This window comes from Rhinolophus hipposideros (assembly GCF_964194185.1).
Source record: "Rhinolophus hipposideros genome assembly, chromosome: 3".
Classification (NCBI taxonomy): Eukaryota; Metazoa; Chordata; class Mammalia; order Chiroptera; family Rhinolophidae; genus Rhinolophus; species Rhinolophus hipposideros.
The window spans coordinates 16,266,429-16,280,271 of NC_138049.1; the positions used below are offsets into that span (position 1 = coordinate 16,266,429).

Consider the following 13,843-nt stretch of genomic DNA (forward strand, 5'->3'; position numbering starts at 1 on the left):
AAAAGCTCTCTAGGGATCTCACTATCATCTCCCTTCCGCCACACTTTGCCTAAAACTGCAAAGCAAAGGAGGTTCTTTTTTAAAAAAGGACTAGAGGGGCCGGCCTGGTGGTTCAGGTGGTTGGAGGGCCATGGTCCTATGAGTTGCGCCCTCTACAGCTAAGGTTGTGAACAACGGCTCTCCCTGGAGCTGGGCTGCCGTGGGCCACCGTCAGGAGCCACCATCAGGAGCAGCCGGTGGTCAGCGTGAGTGGCCGGCAGCCATAGTGAGCGGCCGGCAGCGGGCGACAGCTGCCGTGAGCTGCTGACCAGTGACCAACCGCCTCAGCCGAGAGAGTGCAAGGCTCATAATACCAGCATGGTCCTGGGAGCTGTGTCCTACACAACTAGACTAAGAAACAACGGCTTGAACCGGAGCAGGGGTGGGGGGAAGGCAGAAGGGGGAGAAGGACTACAACAAATAGCAAACCAAGATAAACCTAGTATATGGGAACTGAAGCCTACTAGGTACATACTTTTCCGTAGATGGCAAAGGATTCAGAGTATCTTTATACAATGGATATTCTCTAAGCATTGCTAGGAAATGGGTGTAAACTGTAGGAACAGATCAGGGAAAAGAGGAAATATAAGGTTGGGGGAGGAACCTCTTGCAGGATCTTACAAACAATAGGCACTTACTAACTCTCTTCCCCTCCCTTCCCAGTAAAGGCCTGGCTCAGCTTTAAGAGGACCTTAAATTCTGGGGGGAAAACTTAAGAACCAACGCAATTTACAAACTGGATAACCAGTGCTGAAAAATTGATCTGCCTTAGCAATTCCTACTCTTAAAAACATCTATCTACCCTGCCCCACCAAAAACAAAAGGAATATTGTGTCTGCAACGCAGAGTACAGATATAAGCAAAATGCCACAGGATTCTAACTCATCTGGCACCTCTCAGTAGAAAGCTAAGCATGCCATGGTGAAAGGTGTCAGGCGCTGAAAACTCAGGCAGGCCACATGTGGCAGAGTTAGAGAATAAAAGCATACTTCAGAAGAATGCCATGGTTTAATCACTCAGGGTTTACAAACATTTCACAACTTGCCATTAGCGCCAGGATTTTAGGTTGCATGATGAAACTGCCGAAATGGTAGCTTCAGCATGAGCACAATTTATTAATGTCTATAATGCACCCCATTATGGAGGGTACATGAGTCTTTACTGAATTGTATTTTGATGTGGCTCCTGAATTTAAGAAGGACATTTTTTTTTTCTTTTTTCTTCAGTAAAATCATGTTTCCAGCACTGCAGCTCTGGAGATAGAAAAATGAGCAAAATACTGACCCTGCTGTCCAGGCATTCACAATCAATACAGTGTTTTGGTAAGTTCATGTCCTCTTAATTCTCTATTTACGTATTCACTTATTAGCATTTATTCGCTCAAGCACTGCTCAAACATTTCCATGACATAAATCATATCATTATTTCTCTCTAAATAAGCATTTTGTTAACAATTATCTAACAGCAACTAGTTGGTGTGGACCGGTGCAAGACTGGATTAATTCAAATGCAAAATGTGTCCTAATAAACTCAAACTAACATCGGTATTTACTGAGACCTCTGCCTCTGGGGCAACACCCTTCCCAAGGTTAGAACCAACAAAATCTCTGGGGACAGATGCCCAGTGCCTCTCACAGTTCACTCCAAAAAGGGGAATTGTGCTCATTCATCCCAAACAGTTTTAACCTAATAGGCCTAGACGTTTGGTTTCTACACCTAGAAGAATCCAATAAAGTAGCAAGTGTGCCTGAAATCTTTTAAGTATGTTTGGATGTATAACTCCCCCACTACCTCTACTCCCCTCCTCAAGTTCCGCCTTGAAAAAGAATCTTTCAAATAGCATTTTCCTACAATTCTGAGTGTGATTATATTTCTACCAAGTTGATCTGGGATAGTTAACCATGGAGTATCATGGTGTCAGGCTCCTGACTGGAGGGAGTCAGAGAACAAGGGTGCAGTCTGATATTGTCACTCACAACATCTATATGCCATTGGTCAAGTGGCTTCACCTGTCTAGGCCAACAGATTGCAAAATCCCTTCTTTTAAATACAAAATGAAGGCAATGCTGTCTTTTACATCAATGAGAACAGAGAAAGGCAACTGTCAGTGTGTTGACATATGCCCCCAAAGATGCAATTTCTTATAAACACTTGGATGACAGCTTCCCAATAAAATAGAAATCCTTCCTTTTTATCCTGGTGACTTTCTCCAAGCATGCACAAAGGAGAGATAACCCATGTCTTCTTGCGAACTTTACTAAGGGACAATCCTGATGTCCCAGTTTACCCCAAAGGAAAGACTACATAAGAAAAACAGGAAAACACTCATGAACACAATGTATTTGAGACAACCTTTACATTCTTTCTAGCCTCACAATGAACTGGTTCTGTGAGAAGTACATATTTGCTTTTCTCCTGCAGCTGCCCTTGGAGTAACAGGTCTGAGTTTCTGGAGCCCCACCCCATCTCTTAACCGAGCCAAAGACACTGCTGCAACTGACCCAGCAGTGCTGGAATCTGCCAGGGGGGCGACAGCAAATGTTCGGAAAGTTCCACCTGGCAAGCCTCCCCTCCAAACAACCCCGCCTACACTTTCATTTAAGTGAGCCCCTCCAACTTTCCCCTGCCCCCCACCGATGCCCTATTGAGGGGTGCAACGTGATGTTATCACACCCATTTTCTCAGTGGCTGATTATTTACAGAGTGACATCTAAGCAAGAAAGAAAATAAGCTTCCTGCCTGACGAACTTCAAAAACAATCTACCACAACTTTAAAATGTTCATTGGGCTTTCTGGAATTTCACTGGAGGGCAGTACTCATTAATAATGTTCAGAAAATGCAAAGACAGGAGGTTTTACATTTAAAAAATATTGGCGTATGAGGAGACAGAACTCTTCGACCAACCTACCCTGGTTTTCTGTACAATGGTTATCATAAATACCAATGGATACCTGAAAATGGCGTAACTGGGACTTCAGCGAGCAACAGTGAGGCACAGGACTATTTGCAGGGGGAAAAAATAGAGAGCTGTCACTTACTGTGCACCTACTATATGCCAGGTAGTGTGCTGAGTACTATATATACACCAACGTAGCTAAATGTCAGAAAACCTAAGAAGCAAAGCCCTTTTGCCTCACTTTTCAAGTGATAAAACTGAAGACCAGAGAGGTTGAATACCTTGGCCAAGGTCACATAAGTCAACCAATGGGAGAGTTGGGATTTGACCCAGTTAAGTCACTCCAAAGGCCAAGAGCTTAAGCACAGTACTCAAAACGGTTCACTGTTCATCATGTCCAGAGAGCAGTTTCTTTCTAAAAACTATCCCTTGCATTTGAAAAATAAAAGATTCAAAGTAAACCTAGAGCCTTTTCCGATAATCCACACAACTGCCAATTCCAAATCTTTAAACTAAAATTTACATTTTACGTGTGAATTAAGACGTCTGACTAATTCCACCCACACAGCTGATTCCAGGTTACCTGCCTACCGACAGCTCCACCGAAGCTAATCTACTAACACCCCCCAGGCAGCGAACCCTGAGCAAGTTAAAGCTTCACCCTCCGTGCAGAAGAACTATTTTTCAGAAATTATGCCAAACCCATGGGCGGTTTGAAAACATTACTGGACATTTCAAAATACATGACAAGCCAGATTTAGCAAAGTCAGTCCCATTGTTTTCCGCCCCAAACATATAACAACAAACATCCTGAAATTCTACAAGTAGAAAACTGCAAACACGCGAAGTAAACTTTTCGGTGGTTCTGAGTAAGGACAGGGTTGTTTTTCTCTCCTGGTCAGACAACACATGGTAAAGAGATAAACATCAGTTAACCTCAGCCTCTTCCCAACTCCAGCAGTGAAAGAACACCAGCCCAGTACTATTTACATTTACTCTTTGAAGGACTCTTTCCAGCCTTTTCCGCACCAACTTCCCAGCAGGTGTCCCAGATTAAACTATAGACTATCACCCAATTGTTTAAAAAAAAAAAAAAAGGAAAAAGGAAAAAAAATCTTTGATGTGATCTGTGGCTGGTTATTTTTTAATTAGGGATTGAAATCCTATCCCTTGTGTATTTAACCCCCTAAGAACCGGAGCCAGACGAAGGACGACTGCACGGCGCGGGCGTGCCCTGTCGGCGCGCGCGGAGGGAGCCCCGGGCCGCAGAGGGGCTGCCCGGCGCCGCGGACCCGCGCCTCCCTCGCGGCAGGTAACTCACCAGGATGCCCATCACGTCGGTCCAGAGCCGGGAGAACGCCTCCGACATGCTGGCGCCAGCCTCGGGCTCCGGCGCGGGCTGGGGCTCTGGTCCCGGGCCGGCTGCTCCCGCGTCCTCCATGACCGCGTCCCGCACGCTGGCCGCGCGTCCCGGTCCCTGGGGCCCCCTCGCCCCGCACGAGCGGACGGCCAGCCCCCAGCGCCGGGTCCCCGCCCGCCGCGTCACGGAGCCGCGCCCCCGCGGCGCATCCCCCAGCGGCCCCGGCGACCCCACGGAGGCCCCTGTAGGTGGCCGCGGGCTGCGCGACTGACAACTTTAGAAACTTTCCCACCCCGGCTCCGCAGGACCACGGGGTAGCCGAAAGCAAAGCTCGCACCACCGAGTTTTACGGCAGGGATTTATGGCAGCGAAGAAGCAATTAAACCCGCTGCAAAGGCGTTCCTTCCTGTGACGGGGACCAACTCACGAAGGCACGCGACTCCTTTCTGGCAGCGAGTCTGAGCAGGGCCCCGCAGGCGTGAGCGCGGCGCCCCTGGAACCTGGAAGGAATTTCCCGGGACCCCTCTCTTCAAAATGAGCTCTTCCAGCTCCACATGACTCTCCCCTCGAAGCTAAAGAAAGCGTTTAGCAACAAAAGGTGCTCTGATGTCGGGCTCTTTGCATGGAAATGAGCCACAGACGGGAGAACAAATCGCCTGTTGAAAGAGCAGCGGCGCTGCATCTCCCGCCGGCACAAGTTTCCAATCACGCTATTCACCGAAACGTTTTGACCCCAGAAACCCGAAGAAGTGCATCTTTAAGCGACTCCTTGCCCAAAGAGTTCACAAGTACTGTCGTTACAATCCACACCTCGCCCCTCGGGCAGGCAAGCGACCTAAGGAATTACAACTCTGCCTCTGTCAGCCAAGACTAGGTGGAAAAACAAGTGTGAAAGCTTGGGCACGAGCCATTGTTTGTATCGTTTTCATTATGAGTGGGGACATTTTGGTTCCTGGGCGCCCGCACTGCTACCTAGGGGTTACAAGTAATTAAGGGAAGTCCACTAAGGGTTTTAATGGTTCCTTTACAGCAAGGACACAAGGAAGGGCCCTTTTCAAAACTAAATGTGACGGCTGTAGCCATTTAGCCAATCCACACTCAGGGCCCTGTGTGTGTTTTTCCAAGAACAAAATCCATGACAGATTTATTTTATGAGGGAAATAGCCCTGTAGTGATATTTCCCCTTTTGTGATTCTTTAAAAACCACTCAGTGAATTTTCCCTGGGAGATGACAATACAGGTGACATTGACTTGGTGATTGATCACTTTGTGAAACAGTTAAGAACCCACCAGAAATTAGCCCTTATGTTGAAGGGCTGAGTGATAGAAAAACCTCAGGCGAGGTGCCCCAGGCAGAGCCTTGCTTGTTTTAGAGGGCTTTCCTGGTGGTTTTTCTTCTGAGCCCACATAAAAGGAAGGGGATAAGACAATGTCCTTGAAATCCCCTTACTAAAGCATTAATTACTGGGATAACCATTAATGCAAATGGAAGAATAGCCCCCCTGGAAAAGTTCAAAATTTAAAAACTTTTTTAAAAAGTAATTACATTTATAAGCATAATCCTCGATGACAATATTTTTGAAATGGAAAAAGTTTTCCCTTGATAATAAGGAGGCACTGTGTTGAAGTAGAAAGAGCAGTGGACACTAAATCAGCATGACCAGGCCTGGTGCTTTCTTGGGATGATTCCAGGGTTAGGCCAGATGGGTGCTCTAAGATGCTCAGATCCAAATAAGTTAAGTAATGGTACAAATAAGTAATGGTACACTTATTAGTATTGTTGTTATTATTATTATTATTATTATGTCTATAAAGACATGAAAATAAGTAAATGATGGAAAAAGGTAAAAACTTCTTAGAGTTGATTTTACTGGTATATTTAATGTACAGTATTACCCATGTGGTACTTTATTAAATTCAAGAAAATACAAAGAACTGTGCTGCTTTTACCAATGGGCAGCTTGTTCTCAGCATAATTTCTGGCAAGTGACTGAGCAAAGAGTCAAGCAAACAGGGTTAAGTGCTGAGTTAAGGGAAGGGCTGACTCTCCAGCACCAATCATGAGTCTCTCTCTTAACTCATCAGATGACCCAGGGGCAAAGCACTTAACCTTTCCTGTATGCAGTTTCTCCCTTCTAGATGAGGCAAGACCACACTAATTGCCACCCACCTCCTGAGAGGTGATATATTTATGATCATCTAAAGATACCTTTACACAAAAATACATATACACATATCGATATAATTGAACTTTAGCCAGCATTTTGGCACTTAGTGAAATCAATCTACCCCAGATAATTAAGCTCCTTTTCCTAGTGCTCCCTAATAAATGAATAGAGAAATGAGATAAGTAATATGTGGAGGGGGGTGTTGATAACAATATTTTTTCTGTCTGCACATTAATATGAAATTTTGAGTAGTCACTTTTCTACTTCTAGAACATGAATAATTTCATTGACTATTTAAAAAATGAAGCTGAACATTTTTACTCATCAACTTCATGATGCGACCAATCAAAATGAGTTATTCTCCCAAATGTTAGTCTTTTTTCCTTTAGTTGATGCCAGTCTTTTCTTCCCAAAATTTGTTCAGGGGCTTGTTAACAAACTATGAAAGAATAATCATCAATATCACAATCATCATCATACTATTTCAGAGACCCATAGGTACCACGTACAAAAAGAGCTTATTATAATAGGGTGGGAAAAGTCCTTGGAGGTGATCTGGCTCAAATCGCTTATTTTTAAGATGAAGAAATGGGCTCCAGAGGACTTGAATTATCAGTCCAAGTGAATACAGTTACATGGAGCAAAATCAAAGACAGACAACTTGATTACTTTTAAAAGGGCTTTCATCTATATAGCAATGTATTTGATGCTCACAAAGCTCTGGAAGGTAGGCACACGTAGATGCTCCATTGAAGATGTCTGTACAGAAAGTACATGGGAATCCTGCTGTCTCCTTTCCCGTTTCCAACTGGCTCTCGCTCGTCCAGCTCATTGGCATGTTATGATGTTCTTAGGTGGATTTCAAGAAAAGAAAGGGATCTAAAAGAGGATTTCCCAGAATTCTAGTAGAGAGACCTTAAAGGTGATTGTGAAATCAATTATGTGGATCCTGATACTTTTTGCGATCAATAAAAACTATCAGACTGTATTCACTGAGAGTAAATATTGATAATGCACCTATCTCAATATGTGTTAGTTCTTGAAAGTCACAGTCATATTGTTGCACAGATATGTGTGCTACAAATATGTATATATACATATATATACATATATATATATACATATATATATGTATATATATACATGTATATGTAAAGTAAATACTGGCTTGCTTTGTAAAAAGTGGATGTTACTATGAGTCAGGATTACAAAGTTTAAAAGCAACTAGACTAGAAGTTGCAGGGTGTTGCCTGCAACCTATTTAGGTCACCATTCCGACATAAAAAAGGTAACCAGTCTACTGCTTGGAGGTAAAGGTAGAGTTTGGTGGTAGGAAACACAAAGATAATGGGTATAGGACAGAGCTGGATTTGAATTTTCACTCAAGTTTCTATATGTCTTGAATGGAAGAGCAAGTTATTTATTGGGCAAGTCATTTATCTCACCTGTAAGATGGGATGATTTCACCTATCTAATGTGATTATTATGATCTTGTCTGTGATAATGAAGGTTATAATTCTCTGTGAATTAGATAATCCTCTGTGAGTTAGAACCTTTGCCCCCTTTCCCTCTTTTTGCTCTTCCTACCCATATCCACTCATACCATGAGGTGATATCTACAAAATTTCCTTATTCATACCTGAATCTCTTGTATTATACCAAGGAGTAATTCCTAGCTCTAGAATGAGGTTGCTGAGTAATGAATTTAGAAGGTTTCCCCGGGGGGGAGGGGCAGGAGACAGAGGGGTTATTAGGACTATTCAGTTCTGATAGTAATGGCAGTAATAATAGCAATATCAATATCTATTATTTATTGAAAATCTATTCAATGTCAGGCACTGTCTTTAACATTCTTTTTTAAAGATTTTATTGGGGAAGGGGAACAGGACATTATTGGGGAACAGTGTGTACTTCCAGGACTTTTTTCCAAGTCAAGTTGTTGTCCTTTAAATCTTAGTTGTGGAGGGTGCCATTCAGCTTCAAGTTATTGTCCTTTTAGTCTTAGTTGTGGAGGGCACAGCTCAGCTCCAGGTTCTGTTGCTGTTGCTAGTTGTAGGGGGGATAGCCCACCATCCCTTGTGGGAGTCGAGGAATCGAACTGGCAACCTTGTAGTTGAGAGGACGCGCTCCAACTAACTGAACCATCCAGGAGGCAGCTCAGCTCAAGGTGCCAGAGTTCAATCTTAGTTGCAGGGGGTGGAGCCCACCATCCCTTGAGGGACTCAAGGAATTGAACTGGCAACCTTGTGGTCGAGAGCCCACTGGCCCCTGTGGGAATTGAACCGGCAGCCTTCAGAGTTAGGAGCATGGAGCTCTAACCGCCTAAGCCACTGGGCTGCCCTGTCTTTAACATTTTAAAATTATTTTAAACTTTAAATAGAATGTATGACTTCTCACTATGACCCAAGCCTCCCAACCTGCTCATTTCCATTTCAGTAGTACTCTGTTATATGCATCTATTTGTTCAATCTACCTGCCTAATTCAGTCCCCTCCCTCACCGTCACTCCCATCTAGACCATGGATTAGCCCTGTTGATTCTACTTTCTAAATATATGTTAAATCCATCCCCTTTTCTCCATCTCCACTGCCACGGCCTTAGTCTACACTACCACCATGTTTTACAATATTTTATCTAGATCAGTGCTTCTCAAAGCGTACGCTCAAAAATAGAAGCATTAGCAACTCCTAAGAAATTGTTAAAAATGCAAATTTCTCACCCCCACCCCCAAAGTCTACAGAGTCAGATACTCTAGGGGTGGGACCAGTGATCTGTATTTTAACAAGCCCCTCAGGTAATTGTGGTGTTTGATCAAATCTGAGAGCCACTTGGAACTGTAGGAATGTCAAAATGAGGAGTAACACATTGCCAAGGAAACGGGAAGTTTTAAAATATAATATATTGAAAAACGGTTCCAGTGCATTGCTTTTTTAAAATTAATTGGTAAAAGTAACTGTCATGAGATAAAATAATGGAGAGTCCAAAATCAGATGTCCAGAGACATTTCGTTTTAAAGGATAGACAAGTAAATATAGTCATGTGCCTCATGACTACGTTTCAGTCAACAACGGACCACATATTTGACCTTGATCCTATAAGATTATAATGGAGCTGAAAAATTCCTATCTCCTATCTCCTAGTGACATCGTAATGCCATTGTGTAATGCTACTCACATGTTTTTGTTTGTGGTGATGCTGACTGAAAGAAACGCACTTCGGTGACAGTCCTATAAAAGTATCATACATGTGCAGTACGTAATACTTGATAATGATAATAAACGACTATGGTACTGGTTTATGTAGTTATTATGCTTTTTATCATTATTTGAGAGTGTACTCTTTCTACTGATAAAAAAAAGTTGGCTATAAGCAGTATGCTTTGTTATTGCAGCAGCAGCCTCTTATGTTTCCTGTTTACCATGTCTCCTGATTGTATCATGTTTTTGTGCTTGAATTAGGTTCATTTTGTACAGTAACATTCTGTACAGGCTGTCGCCCAGGAGCAATAAGCTGTGTCATATAGCCTAGATCATAGTAGGCGCTACCATCTAGGTTTGTGTAAGTGCACTGTATGATGTTCACACAACAGCGAAATCACCTAAGAGTGCATTTCTCAGACCATATTCCCATTTTAAGAGGCACATGAATGACTATTGGAATTAAAATGTATTATCCATAACAATAGCATACGTTTTGGGAACAGAGCTTCATTTAAATACTTGTTATTTTTTAAAGACAACACATTTTCTATGTTTTCTGCATAGAAAATGTGAGATTCAGCAGAGATGAAATCTAAAAGATTATAAACAGTCCAATTTACTTTTTACCATACTGCCTTCTGACATTGAGCAATGAAAATAAATCAATTTATTTAATTTTTACCAACCATCAGTAACCCTCTCTGGCATTCCCACCCCCGGCATTCCTCAGGGAACTAACTTCCAGGAGAGAACGAAATGCTAAAACATGTTTTCCCTTGATAATCTCAAAGAAATTTTTTCACAAATACCCTAAAAGTGAGCCAAGCCCATGCTAAGGCATTACTTCTTAAAAGGCTCTTCATCAAGGAGTATTTGGTAAGAGAGATTAGAAAAGAGCTAAGGAAAAACTAAAGAGAAATTAAAGTGAAGACAGCCAGAACAAGCTGGCGAGAGAAGTAAATAAACAAAATGAGGATTCAAGGCTATAAATAATTTCCTCTGAAATCTCTTCTTCCACTCTGATAAGCGATGCTACTAGCCTAGCCAGTTAGGTTTGCCTCTGTGTGGGTGCTATGTAAACACCAAGGTTCTGCCTGGGAATTATTCCATTGGGCAAAACACCACCGCGAGAACGATACTTCATTTTACATTGTAGAGTCAGACTAGATAATTTCTAAAGCCACTTGTAATTCTGAAATATGAGGATTCTGAACTATTCAATAATATGTTATAGACAAGAAACAAAAAATTCTGGGTGGACGGCCAACATTGAATTCACATTGTTTAAGGCAAAGAACCAAAAGACTTCAATTCACCATAAAATTACTTCTGAATTAAGATGAGAGCAGTGTCTCCTGTGGAGAGCTGTGAGGTTTTGTGAGAGCAACTTGACACTGGAAGGGAAAACAGGAAGCGTGGAGAGGGAAAGTTATTGGGACTCTTACTCCCTGCTATTTATCTCTTAGCTTAAGAGAGTGTGAGGAAAAAAAAAAGGAATGTGTTAATAAGACACCAGAGATTATGTTAAATGTTCCCAAATTATGCAAAAAAAGGCTTAAAAGTAGAGCTGGAAGGTATCATCCACCAACCAAACAGCTTCATCAATCTGGTCTATTTTATAAACTTTATGAGAAGGCCAACTTGGCTGTTTCTATTGCTTAAACATACTTGTGAAAAATAATTTTTTCCATTAAATTTAAAACCTGCAGTTAAAACTGTTGCTCTGCTTTTTGGAGATGCCATAATATTATGCACATACAACAAAAAGTCTCTCTTACATAAATCCTGGTAACCACAAAAGATTATTACAATCTTATCTAGAACTGAAGTATTACCCAGAATACTTTGGTTGAACAACAATGCAAAATATAATTTATGATTAATGGCATTCGCATATAACTATTTAGAAAAGAGGGGCATTGAGGTGAGTATCACATTCTGGGAAAGGTATGTATTGATTCATTAACAAAGGAAAGTGTGATATCCTGTTTACTGCTCATTTTTTTTAGAGGCTGTTATTTACTATATAAATTGCTTGAGGAAGAACCATGAGTCCTACGTGCACTGCCCAATGCGATGTTAACTCTGTATATGGCTCTGCTTTATTCTGTCTGTCTTTCATGGAGGAGCCAACATTTTGGATCACGACGAGCAAGAGTTTTATACTAGTAAAATTTGTGTCTGCCAGCTATTAAAAAGAGACACTCTTATTCCTCTTCCTAAAACACACACACACACACACACACACACACACAAAGAAACCAACTCAACTTTCCCTTTAGCTATAAAATTCTTATCATTTTAGAATCTCAGAAACATATATCATCCTTCTCACGCAATCTGACTCCCCTCCTTTCCATGTATAGTAAGTGTTACAGTCTCCTCCCAGTCATTCAAGGTCATTTTCCTCTCTTGGGTACTTTCTTTCAAATTGCATTTCCTGTGACACCCACAGAGCCAGGGGTGCACACACACACACACACACACACACAAAGGCTCAGTTATTTCAGTTTTTCTGTGCTGCCTTATACAAATGAAGACATAAATAAATGAACTGGGTGAAGAACTCATCAAAAGAAGTGGCACCATGGGAATGTCTCAATGAGCTTTTCACATATGGAGTTAGAAGTTTGAGTGACAGGACATTGGGGTCATGGCTACTTCTTTAAATAGTGCCTTGCGTCAAGCTTAGTGAAACAATTCCCTGTTTAGGGAGACACATATAACATGATCCTATGGTTAGTCCTGACCTGAATGAGATTTGAAATCTAAAAGAAATATTAATATGGGTAAGCAGACACCAGATTTTCTGCGCCATTTCCCTCTCAATGAACACAAATATTTTTAAAAGAATAAAAATTGGATTGTCTAGTCATAATTTTTTCCTATGCCTTATAAATGAGACAACTAGGTGCTAGCTACTCTTTATCTAATGAATGTTCTCAAAAATCAGATGATGTTGATTTCAATAGCAAAGAGACACTTAACAAAGGACTCTTGTTCTAGAAATGAGGTCATTTGGACAGTCTTTCCATTAAGAAAAAGCCTATTTTGCTTTCAGAGGTCACCTATTAGGGCAGGAAATCCATCTTTCAGCCAGTGGACTAACATCTGGCCTGAGTCTTCTAGGCTAAAATAGCCATTTCCTGGTCTAAATAGAACACACATGAAAGAAAAAGGATGAAAAATACAAATCCTCTTATGCTGAAGAATTCTTCAACAGTAGCATAGATGATAAGAATTCTCCCCCAAAAGAGCTACTCTTTAGTGATCAAAAAAAAGGAAAAAAAAAGAAAGAAAATTTTATTTCCTTCTGTAATAATTACTAAAAGACAAAATTAAGAGGCTAAAGCAAAACGACAGCAAACAGACAAATCAATCATTTACTGGTAAATCCATAAATAAATGTACTTTGATATAGACCAACTAATCACAGTTTGTCATGATTCATTCCAGGCTGGGCCAGATTTGCTTTTGCACTATGAGAGAGAGAGAGAGAGAGAGAGAGAGAGAGAGAGAGAGAGAGAGAGAGAGAGAGAGAGAGAGAGAGAGGAGTTTACTAACTAAATTAAGAGGATAAAACTTAAAGAAGACAATTGGGCGGCCATTTAACAAACATAAAAAAACAATCTTTTAAAGTTGGTTAAAAGTGCCATAAAACATTCTGCGTATAAGTCTTTTAAATAAGCTACTCCATTTATAGTACTTTTTGTACTCTGAGAATATTCCATAATTTTGACTAGTCTTTTTCCGACTGGTTCAAATTAGAGAGGTTCTGTGATATGCATCATTCATTTCCTCATCATGCAACAAATATTGAGTGCCAATTATGTCTGACATCACATTAGGTATTGACAAAAGACAAACTTCTTTACAAGAGCATCTCATCTATTAATATAGTAAAAGAGCTAAAAAAGTAATTAGTAGTTATATGGACACAACAAAGAGGTGCTCGGAGGAGAGAATGGTCAACCCGGTGGAGAATGAGAAGAGTTCACAAAGCAGGTGATTCCAATTATAATAAGGGTTTAAAGACCGTACAATTCACCAGCCAGTTAAGAAAGAACAGGAGAAAGTATTCAAGGCAGAAGGAAAAGCCTGGAGGATTTAAACAAGAGTGTAAAGTCCTCCCATGGAGGGTAGGATGGGATATTAGAGGTAGGCAGCAATAACATGGGTG

General features: G+C 41.3%; 1 protein-coding gene across 6 annotated transcripts in view; it reads right to left on the minus strand.

Moving 5' to 3' along the window:
- The window catches only part of SASH1 (SAM and SH3 domain containing 1), a 264,800-nt gene that overhangs the window by 166,170 nt on the left and 84,787 nt on the right, over positions 1–13,843 (minus strand). For 2 of the 6 annotated variants that reach the window (XM_081032318.1, XM_081032315.1), the window contains exon 1: positions 4,258–4,470. The exons of 3 other annotated variants lie outside the window; for them this stretch is intronic. In XM_081032318.1, the coding sequence (XP_080888444.1) occupies positions 4,258–4,377 (120 nt within the window). In that variant the 5' untranslated portion in view covers positions 4,378–4,470. Of the gene's footprint in view, positions 1–4,257; positions 4,471–4,723; positions 4,836–13,843 lie in introns of those variants that run through there. One more of the 6 variants, XM_081032317.1, reaches the window with a different exon arrangement.